This window comes from Symsagittifera roscoffensis, chromosome 9 (genome assembly GCF_963678635.1).
Source record: "Symsagittifera roscoffensis chromosome 9, txSymRosc1.1, whole genome shotgun sequence".
In the NCBI taxonomy this organism is placed as follows: domain Eukaryota; kingdom Metazoa; phylum Xenacoelomorpha; order Acoela; family Convolutidae; genus Symsagittifera; species Symsagittifera roscoffensis.
This window is the reverse complement of record NC_087070.1, coordinates 48,039,187-48,063,175: the sequence shown is the minus strand read 5'-3', so window position 1 is coordinate 48,063,175 and position 23,989 is coordinate 48,039,187. Positions and strand designations below refer to the sequence as shown.

Sequence of the window (23,989 nt, the reverse complement as noted above, 5' to 3'; positions counted from 1 at the left end):
AGTTAAACGTTCTACAAGAACATCATAATACAGTTAAAACTACTCTTTTGGCACTTTTATCAAACGCGCTCGAACTATAAATATCCCTGTCGAGTTGAAACTAATTTTGTGTAATTTTATCGAAAATTACATAAATATCTCTGATTTTATCAATTGTGAATTAAAGGTAATTTATGAAAAATGCATTATAAAAAGTCTAATTGACATTCACATGCAGAACATTAATTTCTTGCAGAGTTTTTTTGCAGTTCTCATCTAAGCCAGAGAGGTTGTTTTGCTTTCCGGATACGGTGGCGCTTCTGGCATGCTAGGGTACTGCTGATAACCCCCAGAATCTGAAACTGGGTACGGAAGCGATTGCTGCTGCGAATTTTGATGAGGTTGGTTATAAGACTGACCCCCTGATGGCGGGTAAGGATTTGGATTCGGGGGGTAGTTATTGTAGGCCCCTGGATACTGTCCAGGTGCTGCTGATTGGTTGGTGGGTGTGTACCCTGGTGTGTATTGGTACCCTTGTTGAAGAGGGGGATGGGCTGCCATGTTTGGGTTGTAGTGGTTGGGAGCATATCCAGGTGGGGGTGGGGGCTGATTAGGATGGACTGATTGAGTCATCGGGGGAGGGGGAGGTGGGATTGTTTGGCCCGGACCCCAATTCGGTTGACCTAAAACAACAAACAAGGTCATTTAATTTGCATGAGGTGTAATTTATTCGAGGCATAATACAAACAATTTTTTTTGATAGTTTCGAAGACGAGAAAACGTGGGAATGTTTGTTCTGTACGCCATGTTCTAACCCGCAGATCTGTATCCCTAAAAATTCTCTAAAAATTCTCGCAAGATCTTACAAAGTACGGCGTTTGCATCTCAACTTAGCTATCTTGAAAAATCTTGTTGGAACTTCGCAAGATTGTTATTCATCTGAAAGAGTTCTTTGTACGATGTTTGCAAAAAAAAATCCCAAAAATCATTTAATGTTGGCCAAAAATTGTTTAATCTTTTCTTCGGCTGAAACTGTTCTCAAAATGATGTGACAGTAAGGAAAATTACACTCTAAATAATGTGCAGAAAAATAATTTATATAGAATCGATGAAAGATTTTGCGCATGTAGACTTTTTTAATGGTTCACACGAAACTGAAAAGGAGATAAAAAGAAAATGGGGGGGGGGGGCTCTGTTGGAAATTAAAGCCTGTGTCACGTACCTCCAAAGGGGTTGTTGTTCTGTCCCCCTCCTCCTCCTCCAATGTCACTGGTGAGTATCTTCAGGGCAGCCACAGTCTGTATGGTGTCGTGTGAGATGTGAGGTCGCTGATACTAATCAAATGTAATATTAATAGATAATAGATAATTAATTGTCTTCAGATTTATAATCAATAAAATGCATTCTTTTGTTCACATAATTATTTACCATTTTGAAGCCTGAGAAGCGACATTAGACAAACTCAAAACAAAAAGACAGTTCGCAGCAAAAGGCATTTTGAAATTTAGGGAGGGGGGGGGTCGATTGGTTACCACAACTTCAGAGTTTTTAGAGTTTTTATCACTCAAACTTTTCCAGCCAGTCAAACAATTTGTATTGCGTTTATGCCTTTACTTTGTTGACCCCCCACCTTTGAAATTTTCGCCGCTATCATATAATATTTTGAGTGGCGAATGCGCGCCAAAAAAACTCCATTGTCGAAACTATTCCAAATGTGTCCAATTTCGCCAATTTCGTACTTTTTGTTAAAAACGTCTGATCCGCAAAATTTTTAAGAAAAATAGGTCCTGGCAGTTTTTTAAAAGAGTTCTTAAATTTTTTGCAAACCACAGAAAAGTTCGGAGATACATTTTCGAAGGTCCGCCTGAAAGTCCCAGAGCAGAGTGTATAAATCAGACTAGTCGGCATTTGGGTTAAAATTTGCATGATTTTTGTAGCTACATGCGTTTATCATATTCCTCTGTATTTTTTAGTGTTTTCGGTTGGTTTATTTTCCGGCAGGGATCTTGCTTACTAGTTTTTTAACTACCCCCCCCCCCCCATTACCATAAGAGATGTGGCTCGTTGTAAGAAAATAAGAATTAGTTATAGGCGTACAATATACCACCATTGTTACCTGGTTGCAGAGTCCCTCCAGTTTGGGTCGAATGAAACAGCAGAGGAAGCAGCAGCCTGCCAGAATGAGTGCCAGAATGACCAGGATCAAAATGGCCAACCACACTGGCATCGGTTCCTTCACACAACATCGGCCAGGGGTCATCACCTGCAGAACACAACAGGGTTGTTATACAAATATGAGATTTTTGTTCCTGTAAGAATAGTTGAAAAGAAAAGTAATAGTAAACAAATGAGCTTGTTTTTTTTTCGAATACTTTCAATCCCATTAAAGTTTCTAGAGCAGTAGCTGTCCATTTATAATTTACTAACTGATGATATAAGAAACAGAATTTTTTTGGAAGCTATTCTGACAACAATCTAATAAAGTTTTCTCTTTGGTCGGTTGAAACAAGTCTTTAACGGTTTTTTATTTTTTTACTGATAAAAAATTTTTTGTTCACTCTTTTCTGCTCAAAACCATGGCCCTCTGAACATTCTTTATATAATCAGTTCTCTTTTGCTCATCCCATCGCCAAATCCTCGCTTTCTACATTTCATGCCGGTTTTTTTCATTCTTTTGATAGTGTCATCCCTCCTGAATGGCGAAACCATAAGGTTTATTGTATTATATATACATAAATTGTTTTTATACTGGTGGCATGACCTTGTGGGTTTTCAAGGCCATCTTAATTACCAAACCGAGTGATCGGCAGAGCAAAAAATAATTTGTTTATCATACAGTTGTCAATTTACCCATAACCTGCGTCATTGTATTTGTCAATTTCGTTCGCATTCGATATTGAAGATCTACGCATACCGTAAGGTTTGACATGGTACATCCATCAAACTATACCAAGAACCTGCTAAATATCAATCCATTTTGACCGCGAGCATCTGCAGGTTCACCATTAGAATGGTCGAAGTGGGCGGCCCTAATGGAAATGGCCATATTCGCCAAAGATCGAATTGAAGTACGAAATTCACGCCGTGACAAAGCGACACTCACAGATCCGACTGAACCCATATACGAAGTCAAAATAAATGGAGAAACCGACGCTCAAAAAACTTCCGGGTACGTAAACAAGGAGAGATAACCGGCTGGGAGAATAAAGTATTAAAAGCACGAGAAAAAGGAGTGCAAACAATTCCTTTGGATGGAACGAGGTAGAGGCAAAAGTCAAAAGTTACATATTCTTATGTTTGGGTGCTGAAGGCCAGAGACAACTAGAGTGAAAAAAGACCGGGCGTGGCCCTACAATCTACGAAAACGAGACAAATAGTAACAATTGTGGAAGCTTTTTCATAACAGAACAAAAAATTGCATTTGAACGCCTTAATTTGTCGAAAACAGGGAAAAAATGAACCACTTCAACAATTTCATACAGATTTAGTGAAATTGGCGTAAAGGGCCGACTGCGTAGATTCAGAAGATGAATGCGTACAAGATAGGTTTACTGCCTAAATAAACCACAAAAAGACAGCCAAAGAACTATTAGCAGAGATACGATCTGCACAAGATGCGTACGAATATGCAACTTGTCGAGAAAAGGGAACCAAACACGGTAGAGCAACAAAAAAAATCTTTTCGGTCCATCATTTTCTACACCAACAAAATTAGAATTTATGGGATACACACAACCTCGAGAAAGAAAAAACAGGCAAACTAACAAACTAATCAAAGGGACCGACCTCATGAGGACGATAGAACTTCACACGAGGAAAATTGAACAATAGAAGAGAACAGATTACAAATCACGTGGGACAATACAAGAAATATTACAAATGCTGAAGACAATTCGGTCGGAACCCTTTATAATCATGCACCGCGAAAGATAAGATCTGTTCTAGAAATGCAGAGGGGAGATTTTGCAAAAGTTTGCTAATCTACAAAAGTTAACTTCATGCGAGTGGGAGGAAATGAATAACAACTACAAAACTAAGAAGACATCACAAAGGTAGAAGAGGTAACCCAGTGGCGTTCGCTGAAATCATGTCAACAAACGGATGGGAAGATATCCCACTAGACAACTTCACAGTTATGGCCATAGCAGAAGCGTTTAAAGTCAGAGACACACCAAAAATAACCAAAAAAGACTTAAACGAGCACATAGTAAAATGAAAACGACATCTGAGAACATGAATGCCATTCCAAATTCCGGCAGTCTGATATGTTCCAAGGAAAAAGTCTGCACAACAATTGAGGACAAACGATGAATCGACGACTTTCAACTACATCCCATCGGAGGACGCTGCTCGAGTTCTCGCATTTTATATTGGGAAATTAATGTTTCCGAAAGGACGACTTGCCATTGCACTATAACTCGGATGATGAACAGTTCAATTAGCACCGTTCATCATCGTAGACGATCAAAAGGAGAAAATCATCGGAGGACATTAAACTGGTACAAGTAAAACCAAAAAAGGAGCAGATAGGCAGCCTTTATGAGAACAAAATTTCAGACCCAGAGATCAAACAGTGAATAAAAAACAATTGCAAACAATTGTGTTTGAGAAATGGTAAAGTCGAAAACTATCTAATAAAAACCCAATTGATCGAAAAAGTTGTCCCGATTCAAGAAAAAGGAAGAAGAACTCCGATACATTTGAAAGAAAGAGCCGAGAAAGAGCTGTAAAAATTGATCAAACAAAAGCAGATCACTGAATTAAACAAGTGCACAGACAACCAATTAATTAGTCCCATAATCATAACCATAAAAAGGATCAAATTGCCAAATTGGCATTGGATTCCAAGAAATTTAACAATATCATACACAAAAACAAATATCAATTGCCCAATACAGAACTGTTTCTGGACAAAACAGCGCAGATAGTAAAATCAAAAGAAAAAAGTCAAAATGTTTTCTCAAATATCGATTACGATATGATTACTCGCAAATTCCGCTGGATCCAAAATCCAGAGAACACTGCAATTTCAATCTTATCTGAGGAAATGCAACAGGAAGAGTCAAAATCCAAACTTGGTTTTAGGATCAACCGACATGCCAAACGAAACTGCACCATCAAATACAGGTAGTACACAACAAAAACTAGAGGCAAGCCACAAAATGATCACGAGCAGCATTGTGACACCATTCCTTCTCAATTCAACTAAGACAGACATTATTGGAAAGCATCCATCTCATGGACCCAAGATCCGCCGCTATGATCGACCTCTGCGAACCCATTTGGTTTACGCACATACACAGATCAATTGTCCAGTTGTCACGAAACTGCCGACAATGTACTGAACGAGGTAAAAATTTAAGACCATTTTTAGGGAACACTCATTCACTCCAAATCGAATCAACAGTCGAGCCGAATGAAGAGGTTCAACTAGATTTCGCAGGACTTCTACCCAACGAACTAAACCACCGAAGCGTATATACTCGTAGCCATAGATTACTGGTCGAATTTCCGACAGCTAAAGTGGTATTTAACAACAGAGCAGCCACAAGATTTATGCAAAGATATAAATCAATCAACAGCGTCTCGCAAAATTCAGATGCAATCAGAGTCAAAAGTTCTGTTTTTTTTTTGTGGATCAAGCAACATCAAATAATTATTTGCATCTGCAAACAATCACCACTTGATAGGTGTGGTCAGACGAATGATACAAGCATTAAAACGCAAGCTAAAAGTTATGAGAATAGAGAAAAATAACTTATCTTATAAAATAGCATCAGACAAAGCTGAAATAATCAAAACATTTTGAATCACTCCAGTGGCTGAAATTCTCGCCATTCGAAGCACACATAGAACCAAACCAAGCACACTATCATCAAGTATAACAACAAGCTCAGCAAATAACCTAAACTGGGACGATGCAAAACACGCCTGAAGACAAAGTGGTTAAAAACGGCGGCCATCAGACCTCCTACCAGAACCTTTGAACAAGGAAATTATAAAACCAGCACAAGCAGCCCAACAGGAAACACGTGTGAAAACTAGGCAGACATTATTTAAAGAGCGAGAAAAGTTATATCTAAGATACAAAATGATACAACACCAGGTAGATGCAAACACCAAATAACGGACAGATGAAGTGGCAACGAGAAAAATAAGAGTAGCTACAAAAAAAGACCCAGAAACATCGAACAAAAATACAAAACTACGAACGGGAAAATCTTAATTTACACACCACACACACAGCTTGGGTGCAGACATTGGGTAAGCCACCGAGAATACCAAGAAATGGCAGATTCGCATTTGTCCCCAATCTGCTGATTTATGGACCTTGCATACCCTCACGACTAAGCAAGTACGTTGCATGTAGATCCGCGCAGAGAACAGGACTAGGTTTACAATTGTTTTAAACATTGAAAAACCAAACGCGCCACAACATCCCATGTTCAAAAAAAGGAATATGTCAAGAAAAGATAAACAGTAGCAGTCACAAGATAGCCAAAGAAAAAAAAACGCGAAGCAAACAGGACAGAAGTCAGGAGGAAATCTAGCGCAGATAAACCCAACAAGAGGAATGCAATTCAGGTCAGAACTATAAAAAGAGATCAGCACCCCAACAAACAGGGACATTGAGACGCCAGAGCAACAAACGTCATCAAGTGAGGCTTGGTCCTCTACATTCGAGAACACGGCCCCATCTCCGAGTAGACTGAATCAAAAGAAGACGCATCCCCAATTACCACGAATATCGGCAGAAGCAACCAGGAAATCCACTAAGAACCGACAATCGGCGTTGGCGGGAGCGTTGGGAACTCCAGTACCAATAAGTGCAATTAACGAAGCTAAGCAAATGCCAACGGAACCCAAAAAGAAACAATTTTCTATCGAGTCACCGACCAACAAATAAAGGGAGGGGAACAACTCGAAAATAAAAAGTTTAACCCACGAGATGGGTTTCCATGAAAAATTGCCAGAATATCAAGCATGTGTGAAATTTTCAAAAACAATAAAACCCAAACCTAAAAACAAAAGCATGGAAATATTGGATTTGGTGTCCCCGACTTTCAGTTCAAGCAGAATGATATCAGATATTAGAGAGGTTTTTCTTGGTATCGATCAAAAAACAAGAAGACAACGAAAGAAGAAATAAACTCGGGACTCAATAAATCAATAAAATATGAAGGGACTCAATAAACTCGCAATTCAACTTAAGTCTACTTGGACTCAAAAACTCAAGTTTATTTTTGACTTCCAGGGGTAGTGTCATCCGGCCCGAATGGCAAAACCATAACAGTGGTTATATTTGAATATACATATAGTAATCTATACTGATCGAATGGCCTTGTATCTTTTGAAAACTACCTCCATAGCCACACCGAGTGATCGGCAGAGCAAGAAATAAATGGTTTTATCAAACAGTTGTCTTTTTTACACGTAACCTCAGTCGTCGTATTTGCCAATTCCGCTCGGATTTGATATTGAAGATCTACGCATACCATAAGGTATGACATATAGATTCATGCCAGATATGCTTGGTGTTTTTTCACATAGTTTCAACTCTGCCATTGGCGTGCGCAGAAATTTTCTATGGAAAAGCGGTTTTTCGAAATAAGTTTGAAAACTTTTTTTAGGTCGACCAATTTGTTTCTTCGAACTCTCCGAAACAATTATTCTGTCAACAATTTTTTGAGCGGCATGCATTATTTTTTTTTGAAAAACAAGCTAAAAATGGCGTTTTTAGCATTTTCAAAAACTATTTGATTAATAAAATGCGTTTTTTCAGCGCGCGCTTCCCCCTCAAATGTAGTTATATTGGCGTCGTAGACGCCTTCAGAAGTTTATTTATAGTTCACGTTGAAAATTGAGGAAAATTACTCAAAATCTTTTGCAAAAGTTACTCAAAAGCTTTTAAAAAGTATCTCAGAAGTGTTTCAAATCTTACGTCATCCTCATAATCTTCGTCGTCATAGCCTGAAGAGTAGTCGCCAGTTGCGTAAGTCGCATTTGCATCACAACATTCGTAGATCTTCAGCTCAGCGATTAGTGTCGAGTTCACATCGCTAGTCATGTTCACGTAGATGTTCCTCAGTTTTTCCAACTCTGCCTCGGCGGTGAAGTTGCGACATTCGTAGTCGTGATAGCACACTTTGTCTTCGTAAGTTCTTTGCCTGAAACGAATATGCGGTCAGTTTGTTCCAAAAAGATAGACTTCAATTTCTGTTTTTTTTTCTAATCTTTCGTAAACTTGCATTAGAAGCAGGAGCGAACCTAGGATTTCTTCGAGGGGGAAGGGGAGCTTTCTCCCTTCAAATTAAGCATATTGTAGAAAAAAAATTAGGGTCAAAAATTAGCCAAAAATTGCTGTCTTAAAAGGTACCAAAGGGGGAGGGAAGTTCAAAACAAGCATATTGGCAAAAGCAGCTTGAAAAAATTAAGGGTTTGTCGACCAAAAGTCATAGAGCCCAAAAGTGGCGAGGAGTTCGAATCCGGGGAAGGAGGGGCTGGTGAATGACTGTGTGTCGCTATTAAAATCTTCGCTGGGCAATTGAAAAAACAAGAGGGTGGGGTAGAGGAGTTTTTTTGCATTTGTTGCGTTTGTTTCTTCTCCATAAACCCGCTCTCGTTAAATTATGGTATAAATCAACTATTTAAAAACAAATAATTAAGTGTCGCCAAAATTGCTGTTTTCTGACAAAAAATGTTGCCTTTTCAACGTTAGTAAGGCCGCACACTAACAAATTTAGTGTTAATGACAATCATTAGCTTTTTCAAAAAAAAATAGAAAAAGCTTTAATTAAGAAACGCTCTATTGGTAACATTTAAAATAACAAATAGGAGATTGGGGATAGCGGGAATTTTCTGAATGAAACAAAAACATTTATTACTATAAAGTATTATTAAAATAGTCGATTAAGGGGGTAACCACGAGAAAAAAGGCACAAAACTTTGAAAAGGTTTTATATCCGAGTGATTTTGTGGGGCTTCAACCTATTGAGTTTTCCATTTTATCACTATTTTATTGAATATTTAATGACCCATAACTTATTACCATTTTCCTTCCAATTATTGCCATTTATAATCGGGTTGTCTTTTGTTGCCCCCGAATTGGTCTCAAAATAGTGGTAAAAAAGGGGTTAGACCGATTTTTTTCTGTTATTGTTCTCTGACAAATTACCCTTTTAAAATATTCATCTCCGACTCTTATTGCTTTTAACCTGGTTTTGCTGTCATAAAATACTATCACCAACAAATACCTATATAATAAACACTATTAGAAACCGATTACTTGTAGATTGTAGCCGTTGAAAATGAATAAAGTTATTCTGAGCCTCGTACTACTCTCAATTTTGGTAAGTTTTTTATCATGGCGAATTTTGTATGCACACTTCCGGGGACCGTAATTTTAGCATAAAGATAAACAAGACTGCTCGTATCAGGGCGAAGCCCTGAATGTTCCGACTGCCTTTTAAGCATTATGGGGCAGTAATAACATCAAAAAATAAATTTAATAAAATAGAAATGAAAAAAAAAATTCTAAAATTTGAATTTTTTTATGAAATCATCCCCCGACACGCCATATAAAGTAAAAAAAAAAATTTCGCTCATTTTAACAAATCAATTATGGCAAATAAGTTTCGTTCAACCAATTTGGAACGATTTCTAAGACGCATTAAATCTCCGCTTACGCGTTAATAGCCCGAAATATATCGCGCGTTAATTGTCCCAAATTGGTCAAAATGGCAATCTTTAAACCCCCATAACTGTACGAAAAATCATCACAGGTGAAATATCTTTTCAAATTTAAGCTTAGACAACAATACCTTTTGAATGATAAAAAAAATTCTGTCAAAAATGGCTAGTTAAAAAGTCAAAATTTGTCTGAAGAAAAAAAACCCACCCCGAGCACAAATATTCCGTTACTTTCGTATCGAAAAACGGAACAATAGCATGAAAATTTGAGAGGTGTTCCATTACACATAAGCCGATCAGATTTCATAATACTAATACTATCCAAAACATTTCGGTCATCGATGTTATTCTGCTATATCAGAAATTTGGTAGTAAATGAGCACAACAAAAAAAATGACATAGCTTTCATTCAGTTTGTACTAACGTAAGAATGCTCGTATATCAGGGCAAAACCCGAATGTTTTGACTGCCCTTCAATTGGTCTCAAATAGTTTTAGATAAAAGAGAATATATGAGAAACTATTAATTTTGAACAATGTCGAAGATCGAGTGTGAAAATATTAGTCGTACGACATTATTAACAATGATTTTGTTGTGCGGGATTATTCGCCAAACATTAATATTTCGATTAGGAGTCGCCAAGGCGCTTAAAGATTTACTGTTAAAAATTTTTACTTCGATCGCCGAAAAATGTTTTGATAAAAAACCACCCCAAGCATAAATATTCCGTTTCTTTCAAAAATTGGAACAAAAAATAGCAAAAACGAATAAATTTCATGCATCTGCCACTAAATTTCGATGCCAAAATTTTTGTCCGATTTTTTCAGAATCACGATATGGATTGCTGCTACAGAGCTGAAAATTTAGTTACAAAAGCACGCGATAACTTGTAAATAAAGCTGGCAAAAACCCTATTTTGTATGCTAATGTTTTTGTTCATCCCCACGCTCTAGCATAGAATTCTGTTATCAGCATCTTGAACGACTTTCAATTTCATCAGGAAGTTTCACAAAAATTTTTTGAAGCCAAGTTTGCGAAACTTAAACTATTTATACTTGAAGGCAAAAAAAAAGCATCTTTTAAGATAAATATTTTTACTGAATCAAAGTGCTTAAGTTTAACTAAAGTTTGATTTATGGTGCTGCAAAATTTGGCCCAGATTACAGATGGAACATTTTTAAAATGGACAGATAGCTCTTATTGGAAGCAAGAATTGCTATCCTGAAGCTTAGTACAGACATGTATGAACTGCCAATTGTGTGTTTTTAATTTTGGGTTTTATAAAAAAACTTTTGCTTAATGAAAATCAATCAGAATGTCTGCTTAAAAAATTTCGAAGACAAAAATTGATTGTCATTTGGCAGCGACTATCTGAAAAAAATATAGTACATATATGTATGAGAAGAAACCTTGAAGGGAGGCGGAGCAATAAGTAGAATGGTCCAAGTGCAGAATGGGTCCAAGGGCAGAAAAACAGAAAAATATTGACTTATGTTGGCTTATAAGGGCTAATTGATAAAACATTTATTATAATCGTCAAAAAATACCAAGAAAACGAATAAATTACGCATGAATTGACTAATTTCATTAGGTGTTTTGATTAATTTTTTTAAAATTCTTGATTAAATTGCTCAAATTATGCATAAAATGTTCGTTGCTTTGCTATTATTGACATTTCTGATGATTATTATACCGATTAGCTTATAGAAGTTGTTATTTTTCCTTTTTTTCTGCTCTTGGACTCATTCTGCTCTTAGACCATTCTGCTTATTGACTGGCCGCCACCTTGAAGACTATGTAATCAAGGCCATTACTTTCGTCCAAATCAATTTCTCCTCACTCAGATCAGCGAGAAAGAACTAACAAGAATACTAGTATCTCCTGGCAAAGCGCCTTCAGTTGCCTTTGTCGTCGGTATCGAATAGTTTTAATCAAGGACAAATTAAAAAACCATAAAATCTGGACTATATCTAACATCAAGTGTGAAAATTGGATTCGTACTGAATTGTTATGACCGATTAGCCGCCATTTACTTTTGAATGGTTGCCTAGTACGGGTTAAATTGCGACGCAAAAACTTCTTGAGTTGCGTTTTCAGCATCAACTGCACTGGAGCTCTACGAAAAAATAATGATTAAATCTGACTTTTATTGTCTATATCTATAAGAGAAAAATAATCAACTATGATCAATTAAAAACGGACTTTATGGTTCTTTTTATCAAAAAAAAACTTTGCAAATCAATTATAATCGATCAATTTTCACTTTTACAGATAAAGACAATGCAACTTCATTATATTGATTTTTTTTTTCGTTTTTTTGAGATGCGCAAAAAATTGCTCATTTGAAACATTTTCTCAATTTACTTAAACAAGAGTTGTATGTATCTAATTACCCTGAGAAACAGCGCGCTGAAAAATGCAGTTTCTGAAAAATGGAACTTCGACCTGTATTTTTTGGTGTTTGGGGATTGGTTCTGGTGATGGGGGGGGGGGGTAGTGGCGGTGGGAAATAACAAAGGACAAATGGGGAGGGAAAAGGGCAAACGTTTGCATTTTGAAAAATCTGAGGTTTAAAAATAGAGTAAGCTGTAGACCCGTTTTGCATAAGAAAAATGCTTTTGCAGAACTTTTGAAAAATCTGCAGATCTTTTGAAAATCTGCTTTTGCAGATCATGTTTTTGCAGAAATCGTTGCAGAAGTTTTTGCTGAAGTTTGAACGACACCAAACAAAATAAAGTAGAAAAAATTCATTCTAATTGAATTTAAATGGATTATAATTAACTTTAAATTTGATAAAACAATGGATAAAAATCAAGTCTTTATTCCCTTTTGTGGTCTGATAGTCACAGGGGATTTGATTTTTTTGATAAAATTTTAGACTACAGAGATCCATTTCAATTAAATTTCTTTTCACTTTTCTTAGATGCGGGCATAACAAGTCTTCAAAGAACATGTAGGCTAGTCCAAAGCATGGCCAAAATGGCTGGCAACTTTTCAATCCCCAATATTTTACAAAAAAAACTCTGTTTATATTTGAGTTCACGGAGTCGATATCTGCAATGGGGTATGTAAGTTTTTTCTTAAAAGTTTTGATTCAATCACCGAATTTTGGCTGATAAAAAAATCAATCCAATAAAAAAATTTTCCCATTTTCTTTAGAAGTCGGAACAAAAAATTCTTGATTGTTTTGACTGCCCTTCATGGCTTACTAATAAGCTTATCAAATAACTTTTTGCAGGATTAAAAAAAAAATTCCCCACACGCTATATAATGTACAAAAGTGTTGAACTAACGGCTCTTTTCCACTCCCTACCTGAATTAATTTTTAGTGACGTATTGTTAGGATCAAAACGCGCCTCAATTTGGAACGAAAACTGCTCTAAATATGTCGCACGGGTAATGTCCAAAATGGACCAATTTGGCATTTTTAAAAATATACAATTTTAGAAGTATGATCGCTGGTTGATAATAATTTTTAAATGTTGTTCAGGAGGCATCAATAGTTTTCAGATGTATGTAAAAATTTTCCCTACCAGAACAGCCAGTTCAAAAATTGCAAAAACCTGGCAAAAAAAAAGAAATTGAAAAAAAATTTCATCGATGCTGATAGATAAACAGATTGAGGCAAAAATAAAAATTATCAGGTTGCTTTGCCAATAGCGCTGAGTGATCCAACTACAGAAACAATCGCCAAATTTTCATGAAAAAACGTAACAAGTAAACGATCTTTTCCCCATAATCAGTTTAGGAATGAGGTTGTTCGTTGGTTCAAGCTATATTTTTCACCCAATCAGAATTCAGCAGTTTACTGTTTTACTTGGCCATTTATTTTTTTTCTTGTAAGAGGGGGTGGTCAGCGTACCAATTTTTTCCATTTAAACAGCCAATCAGCCATATCAGCAATACCTTATCAGCCATAAACTAAACACCAAAAACAGCACTGTTTTCAGAGTTTTAGAAGTAGTTATTTTATGTTTAATTTTTTTCTCGTTTTGGGCGAGGGGTTGGAAAGCTGCCCCAGAATTAAGTGTTTTAAAAAATGATGTGTCAGTGGATGATTTGGAAAAAACATCTCTTTTTTTTGAAAAAATAATCATTTTTTAATCAAAAACTTGTCCATGGAGAGGGTGGAACTTGTCCACGGAGAGCCGGTTATCGCCTCTAACTTTATCTCGGTTTCAGGTAACAGGCGACCTTAGGCCGAGATAGTCAGCTCAGTTGTCTCTGACCAATCGAACTGTTTAAAGAACATAGGCTAGATTGGCACAGGGTTGATTGGCATAGGGTTGATTGGAATATAGGGTAGATTAGAATAGGGTAGAATGGCATAGAATAGATTGTCATGGATCCAAAAAATTATAGCAGCATACCGTTTTAAAATTTTGGTTTTACTAACAAAGCTTCTTTCTAGTTTAAAATGTGCTTTATATGTTGCAGGCTAGCAGCATCAGTGCGGGTCGTGTTTCGAAACAGTGGCTGATTGACAACAAAGACAACTTGCACAAATTTCACCCGGGTTTGTACGGGAAGCGAAGCGGTTCCGCGATGAAAACTACTAGACGGGAACAGGTCAGCAAATTGAATCGAAACTGAAAAAATATATAAATTTGCATTAATTTCGAATCGTTTTCAAATACAGGCGAGTTTTTCTATTTTATTCAGTGAGGCTATGATCACTTAAAATCAATATTTTTATGGATAAGTTTTACCGAACTAAAAAATTTAGAAACTCCTGTACGACAAGTTCCTCAAATTGTGAAGGTCTTATCTGTTTCAGGAACAGCTCGAGTCTAATTCAATAGGTGGACCGCAGCAAGGATTTGCAGAGAAACACTTTTTCGTAGCACCGATTCCCGAGTTGAAAAAGAAATCATCGGCCATGTATTTCCGAAAATAAAACTAGCACTAAAATGAAATTGCAAAGAAAACTCAAATATCCAGTATCAAAATTGAAGTAGTTGTGCTGTTTTTCTTTTTAATCAGAAAAGACGAAGAAACGCAATAAGAACTGAACAATTGAATTTTTTTCAGATTTTTAAGAATAATTAAGCGAGCGGTGGTGAAGTGGGTACGTCTCCGCCTCTCAATCGAGAGGTCTGATGTTCGAGGCCCACCATGATCCGTGCTCCTTGCTTGAGGGTGAAGCAACATTACCCAGCACAGAAAAATAGCCAAAAAAGTGCATGTAGTTCTTAAACAGGGGCACAACAGCGGTTTGCCGTGATGAGCTGTACAGCTCTTGTGTTGGTCGTTTCCCCCGTGGATAAATGGTCTCAATAACTTAATAATAATTTTGCTCTATTTGCTCACTTTAAAACCCATATTTCAGTCCGTGCGCAAAATTCGCATACTTTGCAAATGATGGCCAAAAAATCTTTTGATTCAATCTTTTTCTGAAACTTCAGTTGACAGCGATAATCCAACGCAAGCATTCAACTGAGGAGGGTTTTTAGAAAACAACGACGAATCATCTCTAGATTACTCAATTTAGTCGAAAAGCGCAGCAGAACTGAAAATCATTTCGTATCAAACCGTCTTTTGCTATTGCCGGAACTGTACAAAACTAAATTAGAATTTTGTTCCAACTTTTCAAGAAATTGAAAAAAAAAAAATTGCTGGAATGATTTTTTCTCGAGAAAACTTTTGATATTTTTTCAAGGAACAGTTTTTGAAGGATTTTCCATGTGCTTGAAAAATATTAATGCAATGAGCTCAAATGTAAAAGATTTCTCATGAATGTTTTTTTTAACAGAGTAATGGGATTTGAAAATAATGAGACAGTTAAAGCGCCAAATTTGTTGTTCTGTTAATGCGTAAGCATGATTTAGTTCGGCTCAAATTAGACAAGATATTTGGCAGATCATAATAGCTGCAGATGCGAGAGCTACTATTTTTTAGTTTAAATAGCGCTTAGGAAAAGTTTTGAAAAATTTTGAAAACATTTTCAAGTCTTATCTATTTTTTCATGGACGTTTGAAACTACTTCGCAGATGTAAACACGATGAAAAATTTACTGATTTTTTGGGTATTTTTTGTTATTAGGCGTATAAATCAGGGGCGGATTTAGGGGGGGGGGAGGCGGTGGGCGGACGCCCCCTTCTCAGGGATTCGACCCTCTGCCGACCCAAAGGGTCCCCCCTTGGTACTTTTTAAGAAATCCATTTTTGGCGGATCGATTCTAAAAATTTTCTAAAGGCGCCTTTGGCGCCAATATATCCTCATTTTGAGGAGAAGCACGCGCCAAAAAAAAAGTTCCCAAAAACGGCTTTTTTGACCTGTTTTTCAAAATTTTGCCTGCGGCGCACAAAATTGGCCCAGAACAGCGTCTTTTTAGTGCTTTAGAAAAGCTCGGAAAATCTATTTGGTCAACCTAAAAAAAAAGCCACAGCAAAACATTGTCAAAAGAGCAATCGCCAAAATTCCAGCACAATGAAAAATTTTAATAACGTAAACTCAAAATCAAATTTAAATTGAAATCAAATTGAACCAAAATTCAAAACCAAAATTAAAATAGGTAGAAGTTATTGAGAAAGATGTGTGTAATTAAATTTGCAAAAGGCGCAAAAGTGTTTTAATAACAACTTGCTATTTGGCATTTTTCTTGTGCAGTATTTACAAAATTAGTCACCGGGTTTCGTTGGCGGCCAGAAAGTCAATTTACCCGTTTCAATTGGTTACACGCACACATATATACACAAACACACGCACACAAACCCACACACACACACACACACACACACACACACATATATATAGAGAGAGTTTCGGGTTGAAGAAAAATGCTTATCATGCAGTTTCATGTATGAAATCTATGGAAAAAAAAGCTTATCATAGAAAATTCATACAAAATATGAAAAATGTTTTAAAAATTTTAAATCAACATTTTTGGTTTAATTGCATCTTTTGAAGATTTCTGGTCATTAAAAATGATTTGAAATTTTTGATGAAAATTGCTTGTCATACAGTTTTCATGTATGAAATTTATAAGATATGTCTGGGTAACTTTAAATATATTTAAATAATTATATCTATGATAGAGGGCATTTTGACAATCAAAAACAAAATTTTAATTTCGGTCTGAAAAATGCTTATCATAAAGTTTTCATAAAAGAAAATTGTGTGATCTGCATTTTTTTCATAAACAAAAACAAAAACTTTGGGTAAAAAATTTTTAATCCCTTTTTTGGTTGCAAACTTGCATTTTTTGCTAAAATATAAATTGAACGAAAAAAAATTTTTGCATGCAAAAATTGAATTTTTGTGTTTATAACGTAGTCCAGGATGAGTTTTTCACCCAAAAAGTCCAAAATTCATAAGAATGTGTTTTTTTTGTAAACACGATTATTATCTTTTGTTTCATTTGCTAAGATAAAAACATATTTTTAAAAAACAGGCCTTTTCTCTCAACCACCAAAATTTTTAAACTAAAAACTATCTAGCCATATTCGAAAAGTTATTTTTTTTGGTATAATATTCCAGGTGAAAATTTTAAGCTAACTTCATTTTTTGTTATTTGTTGTTATTTTTTGTGGTTAGCACTATGATTTATAGCGCCAAAATTGGTTTAAAAGATTTGCTAAAATCACAGATATTTTGTAACTTTCCTCAAAATTTGAAACAAAAAACGTTATTATAGTCAGAGGATCTCGTTTCCAGTTTGTGAAGTTCGCAAACAAAATTCGATTCCGCGACAGCATAATCCACTGCACACAATAAATGTTATTTAAGAAATCCACAAAATGGTCTTGATTCCACAAATTTTACTGTAGTTTCTGCCAATGTAGCTACTTTTGAAGCAATTCGAAACGCTGCAAGGTTTTAACCATTTGTCTAAAAACTCCGCAACAGCAAAAAGATCAAGAATAAATAACCTTGATATGGATTGCACAACAAAACCGTTTTTTTTCCAATTGCGCAATCCGTTCTTATTTCACAAAATACACAGTTTGGCATGCAATTATAACACAAGATTGATAAACTAAAGAAAATGAGCTTCACAAATTATATTTAATAATCAAGAAACTTATGGTAATTTTAGCTCACGTTGATGAATATTTATTTCCAAGCAAAAATTTCTAAAAGAAAAACTGAAAACAAAACTGATTTCAATTTATTATTTTTACAACAAAGTTATCCGGCTGCTCAGAACGCTCTAACCGCGTTCATCAAAATTACAAAAAAGCTCGGGATGACCGAAACTTCTTATCATACAATTTCCATATATGAGAAACTTCTTGTCATACAATTCCATACGTACAGAAAATTGTATGAAATCTCTATGATAAACATTTTTCCATAAATGAAAATTGTATGATAGGTGTTTTTCCATAAACCAAAAAGTTTGATTTTTTCTTTCTAAATTTATTTTCTGACAATTTTTTGGTTGTGTTTGCCGCCGAACACAAGTGACAAAACTTGGTTACTCAAAGCACCTAAGGTTGGACGGTCTTGGCATTTACAATGCACAGAAAACGACCTGAGTTCGGCTGTCTTTCACAATTGATATAACAAAAGTAACAAACTTTTAATTTTTGGCAAAATTTTTTAATGGTGATTATTTTAAATTTTTGAATTTTCAAATTATCAGACATTGATCAAGGCATATATAAACACCCCATACAAAGGAAATAGGAGTTTTCAGCGTTTTTGAAGAAAAAGAAATTAAGTCAAAAGAAAATAAAAGCCAATATTATCGTATCCAGGACTACGTTATGCACACAAACATTAAATTTTGCATGCAAAAAAGTTTTTTTCGAAAAATGTTTGTTTGCGTACGAAATTCGATTTGCGGTTGAAAAAAAAACAAAAAATTTTTGGGCCAAATTTTCAAAATTACTTCAAAATTACTCGCCATCAAAAAATGCCAGTCATACAATTTCCATATATGGGAATTGTATGATAAGCATTTTTTTTCAAAAAACGAAAACCTCCGTTTTCTTTTACCAGACTGTTTTATTAGAATCAAACAGTCACAGAAATAAGTTTATATCTTTTTTCAACCATTTTTAGAAAAAATTGTATGAAAATTGTATGACAAGCATTTTTCCACACACTTGATGTATGGAATTGTATGATAAGCATTTTCGGTGTATGGAGGTCAACCCGGGAGAGGTTTGTTTTTTCTTTTGCATTTTTTTCTTTTGTATTTTTGTGTAAGTGTGTTTCTGTGATTTATAAGATGGGAGATTTCTACAAACGCTTGAAACTTTAGTGAAATAGGAATAATCGAAATAGTTTTTCTGCAAAATTGATTCACAAACAAAAACAAAAAAGTATTTAAAATTCTTAAAACATTTCTATATATCTTTTCAAAATGTAACTTTTCGAAGTATTTTTGAAAAGTTTCTTTAAATTATTCATTAAAAAAATGTTCTCCATGCTGGCAAAATTACTTTTCCTGGAGCAAAAAAAAGGTTTTTCACTGAAATGAAAAAAATTTTCTATTAAAAAAACGACTTGCTCAGTTTTTCTCGACACAATTTTTTTGAATCTTTTTTAAATTTTGTTCCAACCACGACTGATAAAGCTTTCGTAAGATGTATTATAAGACCTATAGCGATGATCATTTGTGGTACTTGATTTTGCGTGGAAAACAAAAAAACTGAAGCACACCCGAAGATAAACTTCTTCTCCATTTACAATGATCGAAATACAAATATATGGGTTATCTACTTAACAATTCCCCCCCCCCCCCCAGCCTATGGTACCTACTTATTGTAAAATGCTCATGATTGTTTTTTGTTAATCTTAATCTACTCACTCTGATGTGTAGATTTGTTCAGATCCGATCGAAAGGATGGGAAATAATGCCAATAAAACAAACATCGCTGGACTGGACCAAGTTGTCATTTTCGAAATTATTAGCCACTTGTAAATATTGTATTAGGAACCAAACAAATAAATAATGGAGTAAATATCTGAAAATATATAGAAGAGATTAAAATGGTAAATGAAACGGAAGGATCCAATTTGTTCAAGTAGTGATTGAAGTCTCAATCAAAATAATGCACTCTCTTGTTATATTGAAGTATACACAATGTTTATAATAATATAGGACAAAGGGCTTGTATTCAAATCGAATAAGACTGAGAGGATTCGCCTCCCAATGTAACTATAATAAGAGCTCAAAAATGGATGGGGGGGACCTTTATGAGCCACGAATTAATGACAGTAGCGTGTAGCGGCTAAACGCGAAATTGGGGCATCCAATTGCAAAAGAAGGTCAAAACTTTGCTATCTTACTGTAGAAGCTCAGGAAACTACTCTAAACCTTCTCCTGCACTTAATTGATAATTACAGGCTGACTTGTCCGACTGTAATAGAATGCATAAGAAGAAGGCTAAGTAAAGTAACCGCACGGACTACCAAAGAAATAAACAATGAAAGAAAGACTAATTGCAACGAAAGCACATGACGGGAAATTGAGAAATTTCAAATAGCTACAAAAGGGAATTTTTCCCATTATTGTTTTTTTTTTATGTTAGCGGACTGTGATTCTGTAGAGAAAAGAATGTAAAATTGTACTACTGAAAAGAAATATTGCAGAAACAAGGCAAAATTTTTCAAGGTGCCTGTTACTAAGATCATTCAGAAATCAGAATATAAAACACATGTGTCGTTTTTTCTATTTACTTCTTAATTATTAAATAAAACTCCCATACAATAATTGTGCTCGGGTGGTTTTTTCACGTAGCCAAAGTTTTCTTTTTAACTAGCCAATTTTGTTTTAATAAATCTAGGGCAGTCAAATAGTACGTCTAGCAGTTTTCCGCAAAAAAATACTATCAATTTTTTTGGAAAAATTTGTTCGAAAAAAATTAAGCGCAAGTGTCTAGCCTAAGAGAGCATATCATCAATCTTAGGGCAGATTTAGAATTTTCTCGTCGAGAGCGGAGGCGGATTTTCAAAAATTTTGTCGATAATATTTTTGTCGACCTTTTTCTATAGGTCGACTAAATTGATTTTTCTGAGCTCTCCTAAATCACTATAAAGCCCCCATTTCGACCAAATTTTGCCAGCAATTTTTGGAAAAAACAGACCCCCGCACCTAAATTCATCGCGTATGGAGATCCAGGGGCGAATCTAGGAATTTTTCAAGGGGGACCGATTTTCAAAAAATTTCGAAAATTTTGTGGACCTTTCTTTTAGGTCGACCAAAATGATTTTCTGAGCTCTCCCAAATCAGTATAAAGACCCCATTTTGACAAAATTTTCTGCGCTGCAGGCCAATTTTTGAAGAAGAAAAAAACAGGCTAAAAAAGGCGTTTTTAGGGACTTTTTTGAAAACGTTGACCAAAAAATCCCGTTTTTTCGACGCGCGCTACCCCTTCAAATCTGAAAATCAGCTTATGTAAGAAATGAAGAATTTCAGATCTTGCACAGAAAATCCCCTCGGTACGGGCGGATTTTCATCGTATTGCAGAAAAATCAAATCAAGTGAACTCGCATCAAATGACAGATAATCAATTTTCTTTTGATGAATTTTTTATTTGAATGCTTTTTTTTTCGATTGAGACCTCAATTGTGCTTACAAATAGATGCAATCTGCTGTGTTATATTGAATGCATTGCTGTGTTAGCATACAATGTAATGAGTTTTTTCAATAAATAATAACAAACTTGTGAATCAGTTTTTGTCCAACTTTTGCTTTCAAAGTGGCTTTCAGACAGTAAAATTGTCACAGAAGCTTTAAACGCGTCGTTGGTTCATGCGACCAATGCTTGAATACTTTGCTGGACCACAAACGGATAAATTCGAACGGATATTGCTGGGGGCTGCAGAGACGCATAGACTGAAAAGCTAGGAGGGAATAAATTAAAACTGCGTGTTCTTTCTGTAGACGTCAGTCCCAGAGGGAATTCATTCACAATTTACCAGTTCATTTTGAGTCTATGTTCCGCCTAATCCCAACGCAAGCTGAGAAAAAACCATGTATGTTATAAATCTGAACACCAGTGAAATAGAATATGGTCTCTTTTTTTTCCAAAAGACGATTTCTACTCAGATTTCAAAATCTATTCAAAACAAGGGAACTGCAGGTTTGAATGAAGAGTCTTTAATTTAAAAACTGCATAACTTTCGAGATCCTTTTGAGGGAGAAGGGATCTCTCTAACTATCCGCCCCCCTACCACCCTTTGGCACCTAGTAACGAATTGCCAACACTACATTGAACTAGTTCAACGGTTAATCTTTAATATGAACTTTTTTAAACTACTAATGACTCTCTCCCAGAGTTTGCAAAAGGGGGAGGGCAGTTTAAGACAGGGGCTGTAAACGTGGGGGAATTCACAATATCTCTAGGCCGGTCTTGTTCGCTATTTCACACCGCCGCAATATGTTCCCTTTAATACTGAGGTCAGCGGGGCAACCGATTCCCAGTACTGTTCACAATCCCAAAAGGGTTGATTTGGTGGTTGGCTGCTCACTACTGTAATGTGCTGCTCGCCCCGTGATTCGTGCTCTTCCGACTGTATCTCACTCGTCAATCAAAAATCGATCGCAACAACAATTCCAATAATAAGAATGAATTAAGAAAAGAATATAACCAAATACAGAGTAGCCTATAATTGGCTGAAATATAAATTAATCATTCAATTAAAGAAAGGGGTTCGCGATTACTATTATTTAAAAACCAACTGCCTTCTGTAGTTCAATTAACACCTCAGTACTAACTAACGTTCTCCTCGAGAACTTCTTTCAATATCAATCGTTCAACAACGATTCCGCTATCCTCTAGATACCCTAAATAACATTCTCTAACTAACTGAGAACCAACTATTCGATTCGCTCGCAATAATTCTTCTCTGACCGAGAACCAACTACTCTTAATAGTAGCTAACACTGTTTGACTCTTACAGGCTCTCAGGTACCCTCCAACTCCTTATCTTTCTTTACACTTAGTTTTAGTAAAGTCACGCCATTCCCTATCAGTCCTGACATCCACTTAAATCACCCGTCCGCACATGTTTTAAGACTTTATCCCTCCTCCTGTCAACTCTGCCACGTGCCAACTTCGCTTTCTTTTATCAATCTTTTCACACTTATTCGATACCCGAAATGCGGTAGCTGTCACAATTTGACCAAGCAAGCAAATGTCATACGATTCTAATCAACCAATTCCTGAACTCTGTCAACTTCAGCTTTCGAGTTCAACTCAACCTCCCAACCATGCTATGTTTACTCATTCTTTATTCCCAAGGTCTTTATTTTAATTATCCCGTTAACGTTTCCACCTCCCAAGGGTAGGGGGAGACCCTTTTTATGGGTAGCTAACTAATTTCAGGCATCTAAAATTTCTATCTGTACTCTATTCCAATCCCGACCTTCTAGCTATCAGGGGAACGTAGTTCGTCTATTAGGGGTCAAATTAAACCAAAAAGTCACCTCCGGAGAGCCAAGTAGATTTTCTGTCCACTCATACTATTTAGGAAACTTAACTCTCATGCAGCGGTCCTATTACACTCAATTTCTTCTGGGACTATATTTCTTTTAGTCTAGTTCAAATTCTATGAATAGCGCATTCGCCAAGTTAAGTTGAACCCAATGTTTACCAAGTCCACTTTAAATTAAGTCCACTACTCCAAGGTTGCAAGGTAAAACTGTATCTCTATCGGCTTCTGCTCTAAGTCCCAATATATAAGTTTTCCTCCTAATTTTTAGCAAGATGACCCGTTCTAATTTCGAGAGGTTGGGCTGGGAAATACGCCACTTTCCGGTGTAAATATTGGGGCTTTCAATGCAATTTTGAGGTCAAAAAGCCCAAAGTTCAACTTAAGGTCACCCAGGGGTCAACCGGGGTCAAACTTCCATATTTGGGTTTAGAATCCCATGGGGCCCTAACTACCAAGTTTCATCCATATCCCGTTAATACTTCCCATATTATCCCATTTCTAAGGTCCATTATCACTTTTTCCGGGAAAAGGCTATTAACACCGGAAGGAGTCACCGGAGGGTTTTCACTCACAAGGGGTCTTTTTTCGGGGTCCATATCTTATGTCCATTGCTGCAAAAAAATCGATATGCCCTCGCTCAAAATTTTGTGTAAATTGCCTATTTCCGGTCTAAGGGGGTGTTTTTCCAAATGCTAATAGCTTCCGGTCCAACCGCCGGATTTGACTCAAATTATAATACAAGATGTAACTTGCCACTACCTATCATCCCTCCAAGTTTCAGCTCCCTGCAATCATTGGTGGCCGAGAAACGACTTCCGGAAGTTAGGGGTGGGTTTGTTTACTTTGGGCATAAAACTGGAAGTGGGGGTCTGAGGGGTCTGGGTTTCCAAACTTAAGCTCCCCTTAACTAGGCCTGCAACATACTAGA

The 23,989-nt window shown here is 36.0% G+C and overlaps 1 protein-coding gene across 8 annotated transcripts; it reads right to left on the bottom strand.

The window, feature by feature from the left end:
- Positions 1–144: 144 nt before the first annotated feature.
- LOC134854396 (uncharacterized) lies at positions 145–21,675 on the bottom strand. 8 transcript variants are annotated; one of them, XM_063870634.1, is made up of 6 exons: positions 21,201–21,675; positions 19,430–19,586; positions 7,922–8,147; positions 2,096–2,242; positions 1,202–1,313; positions 145–662 (listed from the first exon to the last, which is right to left on the bottom strand). In XM_063870634.1, exons 2-6 carry the CDS (start codon positions 19,516–19,518, stop codon positions 256–258), a joined length of 981 nt encoding a protein of 326 aa, XP_063726704.1. In that variant the 5' UTR covers positions 19,519–19,586; positions 21,201–21,675; the 3' UTR covers positions 145–255. The 8 variants fall into 8 exon arrangements, with proteins under 8 accessions (XP_063726704.1, XP_063726696.1, XP_063726698.1 ...); XM_063870626.1 differs by having other exon boundaries at positions 19,430–20,246; positions 21,201–21,674; XM_063870628.1 differs by having other exon boundaries at positions 19,430–20,060; positions 21,201–21,674.
- Between the last annotated feature and the right edge of the window lie 2,314 nt (positions 21,676–23,989).